General features: G+C 36.9%; 1 protein-coding gene across 4 annotated transcripts in view; it reads right to left on the bottom strand.

The window, feature by feature from the left end:
• bbg (big bang) overlaps nt 1–25,475 on the bottom strand; it is a 138,891-nt gene that overhangs the window by 56,656 nt on the left and 56,760 nt on the right. Inside the window, exon 1 of one of the 4 annotated variants that reach the window (XM_070214792.1) lies at nt 17,314–17,511. The exons of the other annotated variants lie outside the window; for them this stretch is intronic. Coding sequence (XP_070070893.1) covers nt 17,314–17,356 — 43 coding nt within the window. The 5' untranslated portion in view covers nt 17,357–17,511. Of the gene's footprint in view, nt 1–17,313; nt 17,512–25,475 lie in introns of those variants that run through there. 4 annotated transcript variants of the gene reach the window in all.

Genomic DNA, 25,475 nt, shown 5'->3' on the forward strand with positions numbered 1-25,475 from the left:
TATTATCAGCTAATAAAAAGCCTCAGCCATAAATTGCCCAAGCGCAAACTTCAACAAAAGGAAGCGCCAAAAAATAAAGCGGCAACAAAGTGCAAGAAAAAAGAATTTAGAGCAGATGGCTTATCAAAAATGTCTGAAAAAACAAAAAAAAACTTTGCTCATACAGCAGACTAAGCCTAGTTTTAGAAGCATTGGCCCCGAGTTGGCCCCGCTGATTGTGTCAGAGAGATAACGAGCGGAACTGCGGTCTGTTCCTCACTCCCTCGCCGTGTAGACCCCACACTACCCCCACTTTTCGAGCCCCTCTCCCTTGTGGCGTGTGAAAGCGCAAATTCTGATTATAAGCCCAGAGAAAAGGAGGGGGAAATCTGACTAGAAGCTGTAATTTATAGACTAACTCGGCCAGACAAATGTCCCTCGAAATCTCTTTATCAGTGCTGCGAAAAAGGCCGACCAGGAATAGGTCAAAATTATACAACTCAGATATCGCACTCATAAACCATGTAAATTAAAGTGTGTTTTTAAAGTATATTGTAATCGGAATTGTTTAATTTAAAAAATATATTCTTCGTAAGGATTCGAGGTTTGGTAAAAATCATTTCCATTATCACTATTTGTATTTGTACAATAGTATCATTGTATTTATATTATTAACATAAATATTTAAATTCTCACAAATATATACCTAACGAAATTAAAGTATTTAATGTGGACAGAGTGTTTAAGTAAGCCCCATAAGATCCGCATTGCATTTTATCACCATCATTTATTGCATTTATTCATACCAGGACCATTTTGCCGCTTTCCTTTTTCCGCTGGCATCACTGCTTACACTATCTGTTCTCCCCTCAGCACTTTGCGCGCTTTTCATTTTCACTTCTCAACATTTTATTTGTTGCTGTTTTTTTTCGTCTTTTTTCTCATGATAAATTTGCGTGGTTTGTCCTGCGGCTAACGGCAAATTATGGTTCTTAAATCCAGTGTGCCAAATGTTTCGGCTCCATTCCGACTGAAACTGTGGCTGCGGCGGTACTATGGTAATGTTTGGCAAACACGAAAATGAAAACGGCCATAAAACGGTTTCGTAGGCATTTTCCGTTTGCCGTTTTAACTTGCAGGTTTTAACAGAAACAAATTGCCGTGCTTAGGCAGTTGAAGGCAATTCATAAAAATGGCAAAGATTTTTCACATCATTCCGATTAAATTATGTTTTTAGTTTCCGTCGCTTGGGGGCAACGATGCATATATAAAAATAATGTTTTTATTTTATAAATTTTCACTGGCAAATAAATGTATTTGCAAATTTGTATCATTTACCATCGAGCAAATAATAAAGTCAATATTAGTAGAATAAATAGCAAAATGAATCAAAGTTCAACTTAGTTTGTTTTTCGTGGGCAAAAATAAAACACGAATTAAGGTGTACTAAATGACAATCACTGGGCATGTGAGCTTAGATTCTGCCCTTTCGAAAATCCTTTCGCCTAATTGTTTTTTCTGTTTTGATGGCCTCACGCTATAATCGAAACCCAAATCTGAGCGGCGAAATGATGCTTCACAAATTGAACTGTGAAAAGCGGGGCCACTCCCCCACGGTGGCCGCCCACTTGACAGAAAAACCTGGCAACTGGCAACTCCATTCGAAATGGGCCATTAAAACAGAGCGAGCGGGCTATAAAAACAACAGCCAAACGTTGCGCCCACTAACAGAGCTCGCAGAATATCCAGCATGGTCTAATATTTATTTATCACACATTTTCCACGAATCGAGCGGAGACGGAGTCGGAGTCCTGGCAATGGGAAATGGGAAAACCTTTCACTTGGCTCTTCCGACTGTCCGAGAAAACCGAAGACAATACCAACACATACACTTTTGATATTTATTTGTGTTTGTATTAATAGCAGCGTGTTTATAACTTAATAATGGCTCAATAAAATACAAAATCCAAGGAGTTTTCCTTTCCAGCTGCAGGCGGAGCCTGAGCTTTTCTTCTGGCTAAGAGCTCTCTTCGCAGTGTTGTCATCTTAGCTATTTTCTTTATATGACTACTAAAGCCTTTAAAAAGATTAGGGATATAATTTTTTAATTTAATAAACATTTTTATATTTGCCATAAAATAGTGGGGGAATCTAGTTCAACATAATTAAGTTTTCTAAAATGATTTCCGTTTGTAATATTTATAATAAAAGGAAAATAGTTTTAAATATCTAATGAAGGTTACAGAACATTTTACGACATTCGTAAAAATATTACGCTAGTAAATTATTTCTGTGTATAATTGTACATTTATTTATTCTGTAGTTAAGTTGGTACTTTTATAGCTTCGTAACCATATAATATTGCTCATATTGCCCATCAATATCTAGCTCTTTCCGCACAGTAGTCAACTGGTGGTGTTCAATTGAAGTCGCTCTCTATTTTTTTCGGACATCTTAAACGTGAGCGTTTTTCATTTAATGGTGGAGGGGGAGTGGGCTGTGGGTTGTGGGCTGGCCACGGTTTAGAAAGGCTAATGGGGAGTTTAGCTTGTTGTTTTTCGGGCTCTGCTGCGCTTTTTCATTGCAAGTTAATCAAATAAATTATTATTACAATAAATAAGCATATTTTTGACAGTCGGTTGTTAGCTAAATGGCATATCAACTGTTGGAGCGGGGAGCCAATTGAGATAGCTGTCAGTGTTGGTGGAAATTGAAATGTTGTTTTAAATTAAAGTCGAAATCCCGAGGCTAATCAATTGTATTGCGACCGAACAAGTTTCTTTGGATTTTTTCGGCTTTGTGGGAGCTTTTCTAATGTTGGTGGGAATTATTTGCGACAAAATATGAAAGGCAATTGTTCTAGGATTGATTTATTATTTCAACTATGTAAAATATAAATATTTTTAGATTGATGTGATAATCCAAAATTGATCCAAGGCTTTATGTAACTTTCCTAGAAAAATACCGTTTTTAGCAGGCTTGTGATTTTTTGATCTCAAATGCATTTGTATTACAGTAACGCCCCACACAATTTGCTTATCATACTCAAAAACTATCCCCTCATTTCTCATCTCTTCCTTTGATTTTTTCTGCTCCTTCAATATATTTTCTGAATTCGGCATTAAGTTTGAATTTCCCTGGATTTCCCCTCCTTCCACTCCCAGCCACTTTCCACATGCATTAAGCTTTAATCTTTGACTTTCTAATGCAGTTAGTCTTGCACATCATTACGTCCCCGGCGGAGGCGTGGCAGTGGGCGTTCGGTGGAGTGGGAGTGGCAGTAGCTGGAGTGGGCGTTGCAGGACCCCACCGAAAATAAAAAATGTAGAAAAATTAGGCTTCCTGCTTCCCAGCCCACAGATGAATTTATTGTTATTTGTTCGCGACGGCCGACTACTGTCCATAATTTCTCAACAAATCGTCGCTCAGCTGTCACACTTATCTTTGTTAGCCCCCCGCAGAATTTGCATATTTGCATATGGGGCTCGGTGTTATGGATTTGTGTTCGGATTTGGGTTTGGATTTCGGTTTGGGTTGGGTTCGGTTTCTTTGTGGTCAGTGAAGCGCAGACAAATGTTGAAAAAAGAAACAGTTAAAATCAAAACACACCTAAGAAAACGATTGTGGGAAATTTGCTGTTCAACAACTATGGAAAATCTCACACATATCGAAGTGAGCACTTTACACAGTGAGTTTCATAAATAACATAGATACAAGTTTGATTAGCTTTCTAATATTTGCCTTTGAAGAGCATGGGTAATTTGAGGGATATTTTAATTACATTTTGTTTTTACTATATTCGAAGTATATAAAATAAATAAATAAATAATATATAATTCATTTGGCTGAGAATATACACATGCATTTTTCAACTGAGCTGGCTTTGCTTCTGTGAAACGCACCTTCCATCTGATTTGTACGGTGCAATTGCTTATTAACAAGTTGCCAAATGGTCTTACCACATTTGGCTAATGCCACTTATTGGCTTTAGGTTAGGTCTTTTCATTTTTCATTTTGTTATTTGTATTTCTTCTCTCTTTCCATATTTCCAACTGGATGTCAGTGTGGGCTGTCGTCACGCCCACAATCTCAGTAGCAGCCGCTGCAATTTGACAGCAAACCCAATGGGAAACTGTAACCATGTTGGACTTGCAACCAAATTGGGAGCCCACCTCTACTGCCACTCTTAACTTGAGTTGACTTGACTTGACTCATTTCTGGTTCCTCCGCTGGGAACTGAAATGGCAGCTTTTATGTCCATTCTAATTGTTTTATGGAGGTTACTAGGTGAGGTCTGGGCCGAACACGAAACCAATTAATCCCACTAATTACCGAAACCAAATCCGAAACACATCCGATGATCGCCGGAATCCCTGTCCACCCCCATGGATCTTAGCAGATAGCAAATCGACAGACAGTTAAATTTTCGCACAAAAGTTCAAGAGTTGAACACACACATAAATCTTTTGGGGCGCCACACAGTGGGGCGAAAAAGCCAAAAGTCTGCCTTAAATCAGCGGAGCCCTATATCGAATATCTTTTGATGGGGCATTGTTGAAGGCAATTAAATATGTAAAAAAACATCATAAGGTGAATTTTTTTAGTGAAATTTTTTTGTTGTAGAAATTTTTTAAGAAAAAATAAATTGTTTTTTTAAGAAAAAAATATAAATAAATTACTTATAGGGTTCTAAGTTTCCCAATATTTTTTTTAAATTTAACTTGATTTTTGAAAAAAAAAATTATTCAAATCGGTCAACTATATCTTATAGCTGCCATATAAACGCTTATTACAAAGGGGAATGTCTCGGTTCTATTTCAATATTGGTTCATATAAATTGGGATTAAGTCATTATTTATCATTTTAGCTCTATGCTTACCTTTTTTTTAATTGGTCAATGATATCTTATAGATGTCATAGAATCAATCAAGGAAATATAGCATATTTTCAAAAAAAAACTGGTAGAAACCGGTATTTACTTCATATATGTATTTTTAGTAAAATAACATAATTTAAAATTTTAAACCCAAATTTGTTTATTAATTTATCATTATCTTCATCAATACCTTCACATAAGTAAAATATCTTCATGATGTTAGGGCGCGCGAATGAACCAGGGCTGACGATATTTCAAATTATGAACATTTCTTGCTAACTTAAACTGCGGTTTTCTCAGAAGAGGCACAAAAGGGCAGGCTAATTTTTTCAGAATATGTAGTTAAATATCTAAACTTTTTTTTAAAAAAAGAATTAAACGGGGATCTAGGGTGTAACACTACTTTACGTCCAAGGATATCCAAAAAATCCCTTTTTTTTTTGACCACTTTTAAAAAATTAAAAAAAAATAGTAATTATGTATCTAAAATTTTTATTTTTTTTTTTAATATTTTAAGAATTGGTTGCTCTTAAAATTTCAATCGTTACATATACGACTTAGGCCCTTGGGCGCTTTCAGAAAAATTTCAAAGATGTGTAAAAATACCTTTTTTTCTTATTGGCTAAAATTATATTTCGAAAAATCCACTTTATAAATCTGTAGTGGGAGAACCATTTAACACAGATCACTCTTTCCTTTTGATGTGTATAGAGAATTCAATTGTTTTTGAAGTTGCATTGCAACATTTTGGGAAATCTTAAAAAAAAAAAAACCATTTTGGCAGGCTTTTTGTTCTAGGCGCCCCACTGTGCGCCATCTACGGGTGGGAACTTGGGACTTGGAAAATATGATCGATTGCCAGTTGTTAATGGTGTCGTTTTTACGATACCAATCTTTTGATAAGGTAAACTTTTTACGGTACTTATTATTAACAATGTTAAGTCCATTTTATAGGAAATTATTACCTAGGAGCGAAACTTTTTACGATCATTTGAGTTTGTATACAGATTTTAATTAATGGAATTAAAACCAACGTAATAACTTCGTATAGAGGGTTGTTCTCAAGAATAGAATAAAAAAAAACGGATAAATTCGTCAAAAATCATTATAAATATTAACAAAAAAAAATGCGTTTCAAATTAGTGACTCACTTTCTATGCGCAAGAGTCATAGTATCCAAAAATATTCGAATATTTATCTTCATACATACCTGCAATGAGAAAGAAAAAAGCCAAGAGTGAGTAAATATGTCATTAAAAAATATCTCTTAAGCAATGAAAATTGAAAATAAAACTGAGAGCTGCTTATGTGTCTTTGATGGTGGGATAATTGCAAGGTAAATAAATAAATAAATGTGCGAAAAAGGAAACAGCGATCAACACATGCAAATGAGTGAAGTAAGCAAAGGCTGAAACAAAAAATCGTTGAAAAAAAGGGCAAATGGAATGTGCGAGTGATGACGTTGTTTACATTTCAATTGTATAAACTTGATGGGCCCGAGGGTCTGAACAAATTGCGCATGCGCAAAGGCCGAACAAATGCGGGTCAATAAATGGGCAACAACAAAAGAGTCTGCGAAAATGATGCAACCGTCTTAACTTTTCAAGTTTTTTTTCACCGGCCTCCACAATCTGTTTACCAGAATGAAGAGGGAGCCAAGGAGGATCGGCCAAGCTGTTCATTAATTTCATAAACGCAAAAAGAAATGCAACAATGAAACCGAAACCTATACTTAAAAATAGTTGCCTCCAATCCGTTCCCCTCGTCTCCACAAGTCTTATCCCTCTTCTTCATAGACAAAGGCATTTGGCACTCCTCGAGGAGTGGATCGGGGTCTGGGGTTTGGGGATCGGGGATTGGGTTTAGGTTTCTGGCCTTGGCCAAGGCGTGTGTGATGATGATTATGGCCTAATGGTGGATAGCCTGTTGGCATGCCAGCAACAAAACAACAGCAACTTCAGATAATAACAACCAAAACAACAACAGCTACACTATGCAAAAATTTTAAAAGCAACAATAAGAAATAAACAAATTTGTGGTTACAACTAATTTGTAATCTTTGAACTCATTTCTATTTCGTTTTAAGACATATAAAAAATCATTTTAGATCTGCAAAGAATATAAAGATCGGAACTGATCCATTATTAAAGCAAAAATATGAATATACATTATTCTTTTCACTGTATAAATGCTGTAACTTCATTGTTTGTTGGTGGCTGCGGTTTTTGCCGCGTTTGAAGCAGCGCGTAAAAAATGGCAATAATTTTTGCTCTGTGGCTGATTAGTTGAATGCCTAGTCCCAGTCGATGGGATGATGATGATGATGGGGCGGGATAAGATACGTAAAAGAAGGAATATTACAGTGTACTCTTCAGAAATTTAAAGCATCTTTTATTGTTGATGGACCTTTATCAAAGTTACTTAGATCCTGTATGGTCAAGCATAAATTTAAAAATAAGACGTGGAAATAAATAAATAAATTTAATTTTAAAATAAAATAACCATTAAACAATGGTCAAGTTAAATACTTTTTAATTCTGTTGAACTTTTATTTAAATAAGCTAAGTAAAAAAATCAAGGCTGTACTTTTTTTTTAATATTTATATTAATTTATAAAATATGCTAAGTATGTTTCTAAAGGCATACATTTAAAACTAAATTAAAAACCCTAAGTCTTTTTTTTTAAAGATTGCTTTTGTCGAATTGCTTTTTAAAATATATTGTAAATTCTGCTACAATACCGATCATAATCATTTAAGAAAACTTAAAACTATCCAAAAATAGCTTTGCGCTCATAAGTCAGTTGGCATATCTCCGTCAAGATCGATTACTTCAGCTCAAAGATCTGCAGCCAGACAAATACAAACGTTTCCACATTTATTTCGATTCTTGCAGGTTTTGTTCTTTTCCCCGATTCTTTTCTTTTATTTTCCTTACCATTTCGGTGTTGTTTTTTTGCGGTGGGCGTTCTCTTTTGTCCATTGCAGATCACCCCGCCCCTTCCGCCCCCGCGCCTTGTGACGCTGACAAATTGTTGGGCATATCAGTTTATATATATTTTTTAGTTCTTTTCTATTCTTTTGTCCATGTGTAACAAATGAGTTTGCTGCCAAAGTGGGGTCCAAGAAAATCGAGAAAAAATCACGCCCAAAGCCCATATACACCTGGTTATATCTGCAGATATATGTGTGTGTGTGTAGCTGCACTCAAGGTCGTTTCATTACTCAGCGGCGTCCTTGGATAATTACACACACGCCAAGAGACCCCAAGACCACAACAATAATAACCCATAAAGGGGCGTAGAGGGGACTCTTGAGCTTTTACCGCAGCTTCGTTTTTCAATTTTAGTCATCATAAAAAATCGCCAGGCGTACGTAGCAGAAAGAGAGGGCCTGAGTTGGCCGGAAAGAGACGGAGGCAGTCCTGTTCTTCCACGCAGGCGCAGCGGCAATATGACCTCTCGCTCTTACCATCTCTCCATCTCGTTCCCGCTCGCGTTCTCTGGTTTTTGCATTTTCTGCAACATTACTTCCTTTTAGGCTTCTAATCGCTGGCTGACTCAACCCCAAGTACAGTACTCTACCATCATAGGGTATTATAATAAACCATTTTTAAAAAACATTCAAGAGAAACAGAGATAAACATTTAAATGTTTAGAGAATATCGGATTGTTGTCAATTTGATTTGAATATTCATTATGCAGCTATAAATCTTTCCAATTAAACTTAATATATTTTGATAATTTTTAAGAACTCATTAAATTATCATAGGAAGCAAAAAAAAGTTAAACATTAAACATTATCTAAAAAATAGTAATGGTCAAATTTCTTTTAAATTTAATTTTTTGAATCTTTCTGTGTAATTACCATTACGCCAAGCCTAAAATTTTAAAATGATTTTAAGAAGAGATCTTTGAATTGCTGTTTCGGTCTGCGATTGATCACTGTGGCAGTCACAACAGCTGGAACACACGTTGGTCTGTGCATTCGTGCGAAAGTCCGTCCGATGTCTATAGCTTCGGTCCCCTGATACCACCATATACCCCGAACCCCCAAATCCCCTGATCACCCCACCATATGTCCGTGTGTATATATTTCGATCGCTGGCAGAGGAACGTTTCTAGTTTTGCGTGCAGTGGAATGGAATTGTGGACCAGGCCCAGACCGCGGGGTTCAATGCACCGACTGATTCTGAATCCGATTCTGCAGCATTCTGAGGAGCAGCGCAGTCGCGGCCTGCATTTTGCTTGCCTCTGGCATTTTATGCAATTTTTTTCGCCACAGCCGTTGCCTGGGCTTTTTCCTCTTTGTCTATAGCTTTTTTATTTGCTTTTATCTTGAAGTGAGTGAGCTGGATGCGCTATCCTAGGGTTGGGCATCTGGGTTCGGGGGATGAGTTTATCGCGGACTAAAAATATCTAAATTAACTGATTCTTTTAGTTTGATTTAAAGGAAATGTTAGTCATATCGTTGGGCAGAAAAAGGAAAGAAAGCTGTCTTGAATTTCTATAATAATAGTAATAAAAACTTAATAATTACACTCATAATTAAAATTTAAACATCAATGCATAAAATTTATTTTTTTAAATTTGTATAGCTATTTTTAAAAAAGTTACGTTGAAATATAATAAAACGAAAGGTAAAAGAGGAATTCTGAAAATAACGAATAAAGCCCCAATTGAGGTAATTTAAGTAAATACAAATGGATAACGATTTTGATCCCTAGACCCCACCACAAGCCATGTGTCCCACTGGGGAACCCCCTTTCTGCAATTTCAGGTCTCCATTACCGAGTCTTTGGAACTCTTGAGCTTAAAAAAGATTCATACAGCAGCTGTGCTACACTTCTGCGACTCTTGCCCTTGCCTCTTTTATTTCTGTTGGTCTTGGCCATTGTTAGCGATAACAATAAAATGTGGGTGGGTTGAACTTGGACCTCGGCCTCCTCTGCCGTTCACCACATTTTTCCCCTCGTCCGGAATCCATAATTATGGGCACATGGCTATCCTACAGACGAATTACTTTCAAAACAAAACTCGAAATCGCACAACTTGTAGATGACCAAAACCCCGAGGAGAAAGAGGAGAAGAAGAAGCAGGGAAGAAATCACTGCAAGACGGCGAAGAAGAAGAGGAGGAAGCTATCTTCCAGGGGAAGAAGCAGATATAGCTATAGAAGTCCAAGCTAAAGTTGGATTATTCAAGCGGAGCAAACGCCAATGGGCTGCTCTGCAACTAGCTCCCTCTCTTTCTTCTCGCTTCATTCCCTCTCTTTCTGTAAGACAAGAACTGCAAAAGAAGTGGGCGAAGGGAGGCGGAGGAGAAAACAGAACAAACGGCAGTTTTATGTCGCCGGAAGCCAGGCTAAAAACAATTCTTAGAGTTAAAAGAAATAAATAAAGAAGGCAAAGAATCGCAAGAGAGAACGAAGAAAAGCTGAGAAAAATTGGAGGAAAAGGGGCGGTCACCGAGGGGGTGGGAGCCCAGTGGCTACAGGAAAACCCCAAGTTAAATGCATTTATTTATAGCACATTTGACCACTCGATAACTTTCTTATGTGTGTGTGTAAACAAAGAAATCATTTCTTTTTTATTTATTTATCCTGATTTACTCGTGTGTATGAATGTTGCCACTGAAATGAAAAACATACTTAAAAGATTTGGTGGTGCAAAAAAGGGGATGTAGACAGGTGTACAGCAGGTGATAGAGAGTTCTGGACTAAAGATCGCTACCGGTGAAAGATAATGCAATAAAGGATGTTGTATTTCCCTTTCTTAACTTAAACAAAAATTTTAGATTTATAAATAAATAGGTTTTTTTATTAAAGAAGGAATTAATTATAATATGAATTTGTAATTTGTTAATATATTGTTTTATATTGATTTAAATCATATTAATAAGAATACTATTTTCTTTATATCGTTCATGTTTTTTAAGGATTTGAGGTAATTGTTTCTTCAATCATTTTCTGAATTTCCCTTTAAAACCCCTTTCAAACTATAATTTTCCCACTAATATTAAGCCACGTCAATCTGATTCCATTACCAGTACAAGCAATTTTCCAAAGGAGCACCTGCTGGAGCCGACTCCTCCATTCGATCCCCCCAAATCGATCCCCTTTTCCAGCCTCAAACCTTCGCTGGATGTGCGTAGGCCTTTCCCTTTGGCATCATTATGCCCATTTAATTATACCTTTTTGCGAGAACAACAATTTCCGAATAAATCACTCAATCAAAATAGAGAAAAGCGAATGCCAGACGGACTCAACACATGACAGGACAGTTTCCCACAAATCGCTCGAAGCAAAGCTGGAAAGCGAAGAAGCGAAGGCTCCTTCAGACCACATAAATACATCAAATGTCAAAAAAGCGAACTTGGCCCCCAGCCTGGCAGCAAAATACTAGAAGGCAGGCGTCTGGAGGATGGAGTGGAGGAGGGTCTTTTGGGGGCTGGCCACATTAAATAGCAAATAATAAATTAATATGCCTTAAGTTAATAATTACAAGTCGAGATTCTCCCCGGCTACTGGAAAGCCTCCTTCTCGGCTTTATCTGCAGCATCTGTTTGTCCATCTCTGTAATGCTAGGGACCAGTTCAGTCTGGCGCCCCTAAGGAATCTCATTAAATGAGGCTCGAGCTTCGGTTTAATGTGTTTGCTTTGTTTTTTGTTTTAGTTAAGGAAGTTCGCTTCGTTGCGATTGCAAATGTTCTAAATTGCCTTTTTATTGAAGAGTGGTCAGCAAGCCTTAGGCCAGCCTTTTTTTTTAAATCAAAGATGAAACTGTAAATTATTTTTGAAATATTATCCTAATTTATATAATGTTCATAGGTTTCAATATAATTTGCAGTTGATCTAAGGAAATAATATTCATTCATCCAAATTATTAATATAATTACATTATATTTAGTACTAAAACCGAATCCTGCTTCAAAACATAAAGTTTTAAATTGCTTTTTATACCCTTGTAGAGGGTATTATAATTTCAGTCAGATGTTTGCAACGCAGTGAAGGAGACGTTTCCGACCACATAAAGTATATATATTCTTGATCAGCACCAATAGCCGAGTCTATCTAGCCATGTCCGTCTGTCCGTCTGTCCGTCTGTCCGTTTCTATGCGAACTAGTCTCTCAGTTTTAAAGCTATCGCGATGAAACTTTCCCGAAGGTCTTCTTTCTATTGCAGGTAGTACATATGTCGGAGCCAGCCGGATCGGACCACTATATCTTAAGGCTCCCAAACAAATATAAGAAAATTCATTGTAACTTTGTAGGAAGTAGGCGTTTTAATTCTTGACTACTTAAAAACAAAATTGAAATAAATCGAAACGCTGAATCTGGAATCCCTGGAACTGCACCGAGTGAGTATTCTTTTATCTACAAGGGTATATAAGCTTCGGCTGGTCGAAGGTAGCTTCCTTTCTTGTTGTTTATCCATTTTAACCTGAAATAAACCCGAACAGCGGGAAATATGGTACGGAATCATTCCCAAGTTCTATTTTCATTGCATTTTTATCTTTTCGTAATTCCCGTCCACTTTTTTATGGCCTGCACCTTTCACGGCGTTAATTAATTTGGCAGAAGTTCAGCAAAAGTTTACATAACAGCAACGGAAACCGTTATGGCAATAGCAGCAACTTGTTAGACAACACACTCATCATTTTCCGAGAAAAGTCCCACAGAACGATACTTTTGCCTCTTTCACAATCTTTGGCAACAAGCTGACAAACATTTCAAACAAACAGAATTTTCTTTTATTTGGCAAGTGCATTGAAAATTTTCTGCAAAGTCGATGAGGAAAAATAGAAGACCCTGGCTCTGGAGAAACTTTATGCTGGATGATTTGTCAACATTTGCTTGGGCTATCAAATGTCTGCTGGTTACGGGAATATTTGTAAGCCATCCTAGTTGTAACCATAAAACGTTTTACGCAATCAAAAAAAAGACAGAGGATCGATAAAAAAAGATTTATTGTTTAGCTATAATTAAAACTAATTATGCGTTTTACAAAAAATGACATATTTTAGTAAGTGTAAACTAAGATTTTTGAAAAGTTAGACAACCGTAATAAACATACAATATTATAAGTTAAAACCAATTATAATTCAAGGATTGTTAAAAAAAGCTATTAAGTTTATTTAAATCCTAATAAAGATTAAACGTTATAAGTAAAATGTTAAAATAAATACAATTAGATTAAGGGCCATTTTTCACTGTTAACTAGTACTTAAAAAACGGTGTTAAAGTCATAAAATAGTAAATATACTAACAATAAAATTAAAGCAGACCCTGTTAATTTGAAATATGACCACAACCGTTAATGAGTCCCATTTTATTCACCCCACTTCCATCATAAAACTCAATTACAGTGCAATTGCAGTACAGAAACTCCTAAAAAGAATGGAAGTGATAAAGTCATCAGCAAATCAAGTACTCGAAATGACTTAATAACATCAAGAATCACCAAGAATCAGACGAATAAATAAGATGAGACCTGCGAGGAGAGATCCCAAAGATACCCAAATGACTTAATGTGAGGAGAACTGTAAACTCCCCGCACATGCTACATGTGAACCCACATAAAACCCGGAGTAAATGAAGAAACAGGCAACTGAAATCTTGATCTAGATCAGGAAGGAAATCAAGAGTCGTTATAATTGATTAACTGCAACAGAGTGCAGCGATGAAGAAGGAGTAAAAAAGAGGCGGCAGTAAAGAGAGCCATAAAATGCAGATGAAGAAGAAACCCGAAACAGGAAGACTTTTTCACCCGAGATAAAGAAGAAGCAATCGCAGAGACATTGGGCAGTCACGCATGCGCATCTTCTGTCTCGCTCCAGTTGGATATATCCGTCTCTATCTTAGTATATTTGCTATTTTCGGATACTGGCCAGAAAGGGAAAACAACCGTTGTGCAGCGCATCGTTAGAGAACAGCTCCAAAGCATTACGGTAAAAGCCGTTGCTGTCCTGCTCTAGCCTTGGCCACACTGCAATAAAAAATGGGTGCCAAAAAATCTAGGGATCATAACTTAGCTTAAACTTAAAGTCAAAACAACAATGTAAACATGTCAAACATTTTAAAAAATGTTAAAGGTAATGAGTCATTACTAATGACACGTTACTTTCAAGCACACTAGTAACTAATATATTTTTATACCCGTTACTCGTAGAGTAAAAGGGTATACTAGATTCGTGCAAAAGTATGTAACAGCTAGAAGGAAGCGTTTCCGACCCCATAAAGTATATATATTCTTGATCAGGGTCACTAGCCGAGTCGATCTAGCCATGTCCGTCTGTCCGTCTGTCCGTCTGTCTGTCTGTCTGTCTGTCTGTCTGTCTGTCCGTCTGTATGAACGCTGAGATCTCAGAAACTACAAAAGCTAGAAGGTTGAGATTTCCCACACATATTCTTTGGCTTCCTACGCAGCGCAAGTTTATTTTAGCCGAGCGCCACGCCCCCTCTAACGCCCACAATCGCCCACTAACGATTTTAAAATGGGTCCTGCGCCCACATCTTTAAAGATTTCCGAGAAGTATAAATGCAATTTTGTTGTGTATATTTATACCTATCGGAATGTAGAAGACATTTTTCAAATCGGACCATTCATTAAAAAGTTATACGCAATCAAAAATTATATATCTATCTCCCTCGCACTCCCTTTAGCTGAGTTACGATTATTAGTCGGGACACCAACCCGACACAGCGTGCGCACTCCCTTTAGCTGAGTGACGGGTATTAGATAGTCGGGACAACAACCCGACTATAGCGTTCCCTCTTGTTTTAAATTTGAGTGTATTAAAGATTTTTAAGAAGTAAGGAGTACTGTTTCAAAAGTAAGAGTATTAATCTGTTTTAAAACTCTCAAGTTTTATCTATATCAAACCAAAACTTATATAAAAATAATTTAACTGAATTGAAAAAATAATAAATTTTAATTGTGTGCATCGAATGCATTTAATTGTGTGTTCAAAGATGTTCAGCTTAAAATGCATAAATATCAACAGTAAACCATAATTTATAGTTTCAATTGCTATATTTTCCCCAGTGTAGTCGGTTGGGAGATAACTTGGCCGCTGGCAGAGGTCATAAAAAGAGGCGGCGGGCGGGGGATCTCCGCTAGACTGACAGATGCGTGCAAGTTGGCCATAAAAGAGCCCCAACGAGCTGAGGAATCGAATCGAGCCGTGGAAATAATTTAGCTGACACAAGTCCGGTACGCGCTGTCCAGTGTTCACTGTCCATAGAGTCCAGTCAAGTGTCCAATGTCCAGTGCTGGTCTTCGTCGACGTTGTCGTCTTAAGGAAATGCATTAAATGAGAATCAGCCAGACTCTTGGCTCAAAGGAAAAGGGGTGCGCAAGGGTGCTGGGGAGGGGCACAAGTTTGTAATTTTACAGTTAGAATCGTCGGTAGCCAACGGGCAGAGGGAATTTGGCTAGGGAAGAAGACACAGACAGCAACTACTGGACAATAAAATCAATCGAAGCGAGGGGATATGCCTTCTATATGTTGAATGCATAACCGACGGTCATGGGCTTGGAAAGCTGAGATAAAAACGTTAGAAATTGGTGGCACTTTTCTCTTTAGGTACGTATTACTTATCTTTTTTATTTTTAAACCCAGTTTCCATTTAAAGAGAATTATCATAGTCACTATATTATATCAAAATAAAAAACAGATAATAATTAATGTTCCATTTTAAATATACTGTAAACATACTGATGTTAGTTATGAAAGGTCTCTACTCAAGAATCTCCATATTACATAACGAAATTATAAAAGTATTTCCGCATTGATGTGGTCAATGCAATCCAAATGAAGTTAAAACAAAAGCGGAATCGAGCCCAGAAGAATTTATCGAATGCCCGGCTGAATCGAATCCTAATTAGGACAGATTTAGAAAGGTAGATAAATATTATAAAGCTATCAGAGCCGGGCTTTCCGTCCATGAGGCAATGTATGCCAATCTATGGCCATATTTTTATAGATTTCCATAATAAATCTTTGCAGTCAATTGGCCAAGACCAGACGGCAGTGGACCCGAAGCGAGAAGAGTTGCAGGGAGCCTAAAAATCTGTCCATGACCTTCTTTGGATGGAGATGTAGAGTGAAGTGCGGAAAGTTCTCGAGAATGAGAGGGGCGAGGGTTTTTGGGCACGACTTTGAACTTGGTTCGGATTTGGCTTGGTTTTGGTTTCGGTTTTGGTTTTGGATTTTGGGATCTGCATGAGGACAAATTGTGCCCAGCATTTGGCATGCAAAATGCGATCTTGACTAACGCGACTCTCTAAATCTTTAAATTATATGCTGGCCTAGTCGTGCTGAGGAAAACCTCAGACATTTTCTTTCACTTTGTCGTCCAGGGGGTTCCTGTCCCTTTCCATGGCTTCTCATGTCCAACCGAATGAAATAGAAAGAAGATGCTCTTCTGCGGCTGGGCTAAGGCCTTTCTAGGTCGACCTCAGCCAGCGATTAGTGGCTAGAAATAATTTCATCCTCTTTCTCCGGCTTCTTTCCATTTTATTTTGTTTATAATCAAAAGTAAAATGATTGCGATTTCGTGTTTTGGGTTTTATTTTTCTTTTTTGCTAAGGGTATTGTCTTTCTTTCTAGGAAGATGACCCAGTTGCTTGCTTTTTCATTTCGCGGTTTGCGGTGATGAAAGTTTGGAGATCCCATTCAGCAATTGTCAACGGGCTTAAATTAGGGACGAGTAAGAACAAAATAATTTAAAAAGTACTGCGGACCAAAGAAAAACACGGTGTTTTTAAGGAGGAAAAGAAAAACATTTTCGAAAATTAACATCTAAAAAATATTATATGATTTTCCGTGAGTTTTAGTTTAAACACTGAAATTGACGTTTCGCAATTACTCCTTCGATGAGGACTCACTTCATCACATAACACCTATATCGACCCCACCAACCAAGCCCTAACACATATCTATAAACCGCAAAAGCCTAAGATTTATATTCGTGCAACCGCAACGCTTTAAATAAGCCTGACCACCTCTACCCCGCGCAACGTTGCGTATGAGTAATGTCAACAATCAATACTTTATTTTAATACTACACCAATGAGTCAAAGGCGATGACAAATTGTTTAGTTTTAAGTGTTTAAAAATTATATATTGCCTTTCTAGTCATATAATTATTTCATTCATAAATTTACGATGGTTTTATTTAAGTAACTCAATATTTAAAATAAATAAATTATTTATAGAAAAAGAATATCAATATTTTTTTTTCAATATCTGGATAAAAATATAAGAACACTTATTTAAAAGTAAAAGTAAAAAAAAACTTATTCAGTATGTAAAACACAATAACCCTTGTTAAAATCAATAAAGATAGCAGATAGGAACTTTTTATTTTTGTAACTCTTAAACTTTTGAGCTGATCTTACACTAAAAATTTGTAGTTAATAAATATTTAAAATAAAAAAAAAGCGGATATTACTACCTTGTTTGGCTATCAAAGCAGCTCGTCTTTGTAGGCGATACATGTTGGCTGGTCTTTATTGGGTATTATTTTAAAAACTTCACTTGTAGAGGGGCTAAACTTCACAGAAACGAACAGTTCATTGTTAAGGACTTGTTTTGTTGTTTTTTGCGGTTATTTTCGTAACTATTTTTTCCACTTTCAGCTACACCCGCGCCACACAAAAGAGTCGTTGAAGAAAACAGAGTTTCAGTGGTTTGTTTCTGGTTTAGGCAAAGGTCCGAAGTCTTGACTTGAAATCGAGTTACGAACGCCGCTTGGACCGCTTGAGATGACGTGCAAAATTGAACTGAACTGAAAATTGAACTTCCTGCTGCTTGCAAAAAAAAAGTAAGAAGAAAAAACTAGCAGCCGAGGCAGAAGAAGAAGAATGGAAAAAATGTTATATCTGGGGATCGAAGAGGCGAGACCTCGTGTAGGAGTCTGTTGGTCCCGAGAATCGAATCGAGAATCGAGCAACTGCAACTTGTTTGGCTCTCTGCCTCCATCGCCCTCCTCCCCCTCTTTCTCCTGGCTTCGCCCCTCTCTTTCTCTAGCTCTGTCTCACATCAAGAGCGAAATCAAGTTGAGAGAACTTTTTGCAGCGAACGAATCGCGAAAAAAGCGCAACAAAAAATAGCCAAGATCTTCAACGAGGCATAAGGTAAACAAAACTGGCTAAAAGCAACAAAAACAAATGCAAGATCAGAAGAAAGAGGCGGGGATTTGGGGGGTCAGGGGACCCCAAGAAGAACTTGTTTCCATTGTCCATAGTTGGAGTTGTACGGCACTCGGCGTTACAAAGTCTTCGGACTTAAGAGCTCCCCGAGAAGAGAGTCTTCGCAAGAAAAGATCGGCTAAGAGAGGTTCGAAGCGAACCCGTTGCATTTATTTCGGCTCAAACAAGTTCGAGCAACGGATTGGCAGTGAACTTGGATGGAGGTTGTCTTGATCTTGAGGTTTCCAATGAGTGATCGTTGGAATCTTCTAAGTGAGTCTTCCTAATTGGTCTCTGTAGCGAATTCTGATTTTTACAAAAGCGCATTTCGAAATACTCCTATTAGATATTATTTATCGGATTATTTTATTATTTATTTTAAATATTTAAAATGGTCATTATTGACTTAAACTGATTTCGTTTTTCTTAGCTAATATTTTGTAAACAAAATGTCTAAAAACTTTCCCTGGCTTCCTTCCAAACAATTAATATTATTTAAATGTCGGATGAAGTTTCCGTTTTGACATTTAATCCAAATTAATTTGTTTGGTGTTTCGTGCACATGACCTTGTTGCTGATCTTTTTGTGATTGATTTTCATGCTACTGACATTTAAACGTCAATTTGCAAAAATCAATCAACAACTAATATGTTAATGATTATTTAACAACCCGCATCTTCGCAAGTAATATATTAATCTGTTGGTCAGCGGAGTGCACTTAAAAGCTTAATGATACATGGTAATCGAGAACTTAAGGCACTTTACAATGTTTCCCCGCCCAATTGTTAGCACTTAACTATTTTATTCGTTCATAAGTACGATCCATAAACAAAATGCTTAAACATCCGCAGTTAATAATCCGTAACTATCGTGTAAGTACTCTTGGGATCGCCCACGTTATAACGACTTTTCCCCATCAACCTGAGATGACTTTTTCATCCAATTATGCAAGGAGGACGAGACGGACTGTAAAAGTTGACACATAAAACGAGATAAGAGGCGATTTTCGATGACATTCGAAATCAATAATCAGATCGTTGTCGTTGCGTGTAAACGAGCCATCAAAAGCCATAAAAATTAGCCCATGGCCCTTAGCCCAAAACGGTCGTAAAAGTGAAGAAACCGAAGCGATCCTCGGAGTAATTGTGCTATAAGCCATAAACCGAGATTTGATAGTTGCATTATAACCAATAAAAATTGAAACTATCCGAGAACGTTTTCCATTTTTAATGCCCTTAGAATAAGGCAACAAAGTTGTGGGCCAGAAACGAGCTTTAGCTTGACATCTCAACCAAAACAAAATAACGAGAGAATGCCAAAAACAACCGAAAACTATAAAGCGTGAGAACATATTCATAGGTAAATTGAGATCTTTATCTATCGGGTTGTAAATCTTCTTCAGCACGGAGGCCAAAACACAGGTTTGGCATGTAAATTTGTACGTTTCGGATTTTTCAACCTCTCGCGCGGCTACCAGAACAAAATATTTTGTCAGTAGGAACAAAATAAATTGCCTCGGCTGCAAACTTTGACCCAATTTGGTTTCTGACCAGGGATATGTGCGTGGCGATATCTGCACAGTCAGTAACGAGTTTGATTTGTTTTTTAGTGGCGACGAGGGGAGGAATCAATCTGGAAGTTTGTTGAACTTGATTAGGCTTTTCGGTAGGGGGCGTTCCTTCAATTCAGCATGCTGTAGATCGTGTATCTTTTTATGTTCCAACATGGGAACTTTATGAGCAAAGTGCCGAGATTTACGCCTATGGAATTATCGACACTGTGTCTTTTTCAAACCTATTAAATTAATTTGGTATTAAAAATACATTTTCAAACATATTTAATTTAAATGAATAATTAAGTATGAATAGTAATTCAATTTTGTTCATATAAACTTCTACCATAAACAGGATTAATTTTTAAGTGCTTTGATGACGTATTGCCTCAAAGAGATAATAAAATTGTAATCTACCGATTATCCCGGCCTCTTGAGACCATTCTTTTTACATAATACTTCCATATTTTACCAGTCTGTTATTTGCCTGGTGCCAATTGCCACTCGACTTGAAGTGGATGGACCACAACAAATGTATCTCCCTCTATCGGACTGTTTCTCGACTTAATGGTCATAGAAAAACATTTTACGGATTTTTTGTAGCAGTTTTGAAAATGGGCAAAAAGGCAAGCAAAAAGAAAACAAAGTCCAAAGAAACCCAAACAAAAGAAAGCTTCGCGCGGGCCACAGACAAAACTTTTGTGTGCGAACGAGTGCGATCCATCTACAGAGTACAAAATCTACTTATTTTCGCATACAAAAATCATTAAAAGCGATCATTGAACTGCGATTTCAGTAACGAAATATACCCCGAAAAATATGGGAGGCGAGAAAGAGAGAAAAAGTCACGCAGAAAACGCTAGCCAACATCATCGCTTAAAAATAAAAATTATGGAACCTCGCGACGGCTGGCAGATTAGCCAGCGAATCAATAAAGGAAAATTAATCAAAAAAGTTCGCTCAAATTTGTCACACAATTAAAATAAATTATTTAAGATTCCCAATCATTAATTTCAATTTGTAAGCCACCAAAAAGAAGCAGCGACGAAATACTTCAATTGGCATTTAATTGCGTTGAGAGGCTCGAGAATTCATTGGCGACAGCCGCCAACCAATCGATACAATTTCGATTCCACTTCCAATTTCAATTTCGGTTTCGTTTTGGAATGCCTCAAGCATTCTGACCTTCAGCACTCATTGAGATTTCGTTCACTCTACTTGATTCACTTTATTTACTCAATTATATCGATATTTATTGTGATTATTATTGAATTTTCATTTGGGGTTTTGTTCTTTTTGCTTTCGACTTACGGAATTCCAGGCCTCAAAGAGTTTAATGGTTTAATTAGAGTTAATAAATGATAAAACGATTTTATATTATTTACCTACGATTGTCTTGCATGCTTAAAAATAATTTATTATTGTGATGCTTTCAATGAAATTATTTTCAGAAAAAGTTTTTTATATAATGTGATTAGTAAAAAAAGATATACAAAATCGATAGCACTAACAACTATAAGTAGTAGTAGTAGTTGTAGTTTTTGTTTCCATTTTTTATTTTCTCTTTAAAATTTAATTTATCTTCGATTTCTGCTCTTCTCCTTTCTATTGACCACTGTCTTCCATCTTCGCAATCCCCATCAGTTCAGTTGTCAATTCCACTGGTTTCCTGACTCTTATCAGCTTATATTTTGTAGACCCGTCAACTACTGGTTCTCTGTCATTACTGAGATCGTTCCTGCTTCTTAATTTCCAGATATTCTTCATATTATTATGGGCAATGATCGTGTCTAAATGAAATCTATTTTTTCGTAGTCAGCTATTTCTCCTTTGCCATCGACTCATTCATGGCTGATTTGGCATTGGAAAGAAGACGGCAATAAAGCCTCACTAATGCGATTACATTACAGGTCTTATATACCTGCTCCCCTGGCCAATAAACTCGCACAAAGAGCCGCTTAATACGAGGTCCAACTAATAATAAAAGTGAAAAAATTCATACATGGGAGAGACAAGTCGGTGACCACAAGTAAATATGTGTTTTAAGGTTTATGTACTTAGAGTTACCCAAGAAATTTCTAGAGTCAATGAACGTTGCGTAATTTCAATTAGGTTTTTTGGTTAGTGAAAAGAAGGAACAGAGTGTTTTCATCTCGGAAATGATGAGAATGAAATTGCATTTAATATGCTCTGGGTCTCTAATGTAATTAGGAAGTAAGGAGAGAGTAAAGCAAACAAATAGCTCTGGAGGTCATCAGACTTACCCAATTTTGGATATAAATACCACTAAAGGGGAAATTAACACATATGATAGCACAAAGCGATTCTTAGCTCACCTGGAATGAAAGAGAATTTAGAGAAAAGGTATTAAGGGCCGGTTTCTCTAGTGCCGGCTAACATTTCTCGACCAGATAAAGTCCCTGCTAAGGCATTTTGGCTTTCTCGAGCATAAATGTGAGAGCTAACTTTGACAGGGACTCGGAGTCCCTGTTAAGCGTTTTCGGCTCGATAGAATGACAGCTGATTTCCCAAAGCCAACTAGAAGAAGAAACGAAATCACAGCTGACTTTTCCCTTGAAATATACCCAAACAGCTGATGAAATAATCGAAGCACGCCATTTTTTGCGCTTTACAGCACAATTCTGTGCGTTAACAGCGCTCTGTAATTGTTTCTCGTTCAGATAAATTAAAGCAGTCGAGAAAGCCGATTTGCTTTTACGAACAGTTTATCTGGTCTTTAATTTTTTCGAACGGATAGCTATCAGGGAATTTGACAGGGACTCGAGAAACCGGCCCTAAATGGTTTTATATAAATAGATAACATAGATTTCTATATTTTGCAACATATTTTAAATATTTTATTTTTGTAAATGAAAGAAAACTCGTCAACTAAATCACTTTCATTTTCTGAGCCAACTTTATTTTATAAAAATTCCTTTTCCGCCATGCGTCACAAGTCACAATCGATTAGGTCACAATGTGCTCGGACATAATTGACTGATTTTCAGTTTTCAATTTTGTTCCGAAAATGTACAACTACTTTTTGTATGTTTTCTTTCTGTTTAGCCATCATAATTCGCTGTGACAGCAATGGGCATAACTCTTTTTTGGCTTAATCTCCGACCACTCGGAAAAAATAAAGCAACCAAATGAGATATACAAAAAATAATTTATAGTTGAAGTTGTAGTTGTCGGCTTATATAAATGGGAAATTAATTGCTTAATTTAGTGGAATGGATTGCGAGAGTTTACACAAAAGGCAACGAATGGAAATCTTCGGGTCTCGGCTCAGTTGGTCGTCTGACAGTTTTATCACATTATTAATAAGAAATAGAGCCACGCCAGAGAGCTCGTGGCCGATACCAGGAATAGGTCTTTATTCGCAAGATTTTCTGCCGTTCTGTTTGGTTCTCTGGATTGTGGATTCTAGATTCTGGATTCTGAATTCCCATTCCCTGGATTCTGAGAGCGCATCTGTCAAGTTTTCCACGCCCTCGTCTGGTCCTAAACTGTCAACGTGGCCATAATTCATAATAAAGCGGCAACGGCGCCGTCGATTCTTGTCGCTCTTGTTGTGTTGTTCCTGTTGCCCTTGTTATTTTTGTTTTTTTAGCCCACGCTAAAAGTCCACAACAACGCGGTAAATACACAAAACACAGAACACCGAGCGACTCCACTCAGTCAAGTCAACAAAAGGCATTTTGCAAACAGTTTGCAAAAATGGAAAGGAAACGTTGGGGTTAAGGAAAACCGAAACTGCATTGCTCTGGAAAACTTCGAATAATAAAATTTGGCATAAAATAACAACAAAGTTTAAAGCAAACTTAATTAATTTACGTTTTCAATAGTCGAGACCGTTAAAAGGAAATTGAGCTAACAATATTAAGAAATATAAAGGTTCAAAAATTAAATTAATTAAAACCTCTTGTTATTATTTAATTGCAATTTAAAAGATGTTGAACGTCAAATTTATTTTTAAAACCGTCAGATTATTGTTTTATATTTTATTATTTTTTACTTGTCTGTGTTTTTAATAGTTTAATTTAATAATTTACAATAATATTCAACACTTGTTCAAAAGTCCTAATCAACTGATAAACTCTAGCAAAGTAAAGAGTAACCTACTATTGCAATATTGGTAGGGTTGGGTGATGTGGTATTCATTGGTATAGGAAGCTATATATCCATGGGTCTAGGTGTAGCTGGTTTATATTTGCTGCCTTTTGTTATCGCCCAGTGTCCACGGATCGAGGAACGCCAACAAATTGTTGAATCATTGACTCAGCCCTGCGCGAATTGTTCCATGAATCTTTGCAACAAAAATGTCGTAAAATTTATAGTCTAAATTGGCATAGATAAAGAGTGAATAAAAGAGAATCGATTCTTAATTGCATATTTTTCAGCACAATAAAGGGAAAACCTGTGCATTTAGGAATTGGAGTATATATATTTTTAGCTTTGGTATAAATCATTTTTATATTTGGGTCTATAACATTTAAGAGAAAATAACTATAAGTGAATTGCTTTAAGCATGTAGCTCTAAATCAACAGAATACTTAAAAGTACAAGCGGATCTATTAGACGTGTATCAATGACTTGCCAGCTTCTCTACTTACAACTATTCCCATTTTCCACTAACCATTTCCACCATCTAAGTTGCTCCCGCTTCCCTTTGCTCCACGGATCTTATTAAAAAATTTCTTCTGTTTTTTTTTCCCCCATTAGTGATTCGCGCTGGTCAATAATAAATTCAGAATGCTGCAAAACATTCGCAGTGCCATATCTATGGCCAACTGTCCAGCCGGAGATGCAACGCGGGAAGAAATGCAATTACAAATAATATGCAACTTGGTCGTTTATCTTTATCTTATTTATGAAAACGACAACAAACCGACAAATGCAATTTATGTGTTTGTTGCCGGTCAATGCAAAAAGGGCAGCGTGGAAGTGGAAGTGAGTTTCCAAGGCAGCTGCAGCATCATCAAATAATGCTGCATAATGGACAATGAACGGAGGGACTCAGTCCAAGGGGGGTATCGTATAGCTGGGGCCCTGACTCTCCCCAAAAAAGAAATGAAAAGCGCTGCCCAACTACGAGGAAGAAGTGGCAACAATTGCCGGGCATTAGAGATACAGATAGAAGGCAAAACGAAAACAAAAAATAAATAAATAAAAACAGAAGAATGCGAAGCGATTTGTTGAAAGTATGGTAGTGCCAGCACGGTGGATAGATAAAAAGTTTATTAAAAAATTGAACAAAGGTATCCAAAAAACATTTCTTAAATTACAATTATATCTCAAAGCAGCAGATAAATAGAAAATAAAAAATGTTAACAAAATAATATGAAAAAGTTGATTTTTTTAAAGCTCATGAAAAATGTATAACATAAATCCATTTCAATGTAATGTTTGATTTCAAACAAGTTAAAATTATTAAGTAAATTATATATAAGACACTTTGTCCTTCAAAGCCCTTTATTCCTATGATAATATCACAAAAAACCTTTCAGGTACCGAATTAAGCTTAGGTCCTTTCTTGCTCCACTGTAATGCTACAAAGTCGGCGGCAGCGGATAGAAGCGAAGTGCATCATCGAGGAGCATTGAGATTGGGGAATTGGGGTTTCTACGGAGCACTCTACTCCTCTGCCTCTGAAAAAGTGTGACTATAGACGGGCATTTTGACTGAGGGCTGGGCCCCGAAAAACCTGGAAGTAGGAAGTGAGCGCTAAACAACAAAAAACAAGAGAGAACGCTATAGTCGGGTGCCCCGACTATCAGATACCCGTTACTCAGCTAAAGGAAGTGCGAAGGAGATAAAAACTTTGATCCGCCGTAACTTTTTAACGAATGGTCCGATTTAAAAAATTTCTTC

Source organism: Drosophila takahashii, chromosome 3L, assembly GCF_030179915.1.
Source record: "Drosophila takahashii strain IR98-3 E-12201 chromosome 3L, DtakHiC1v2, whole genome shotgun sequence".
NCBI lineage: Eukaryota > Metazoa > Arthropoda > Insecta > Diptera > Drosophilidae > Drosophila > Drosophila takahashii.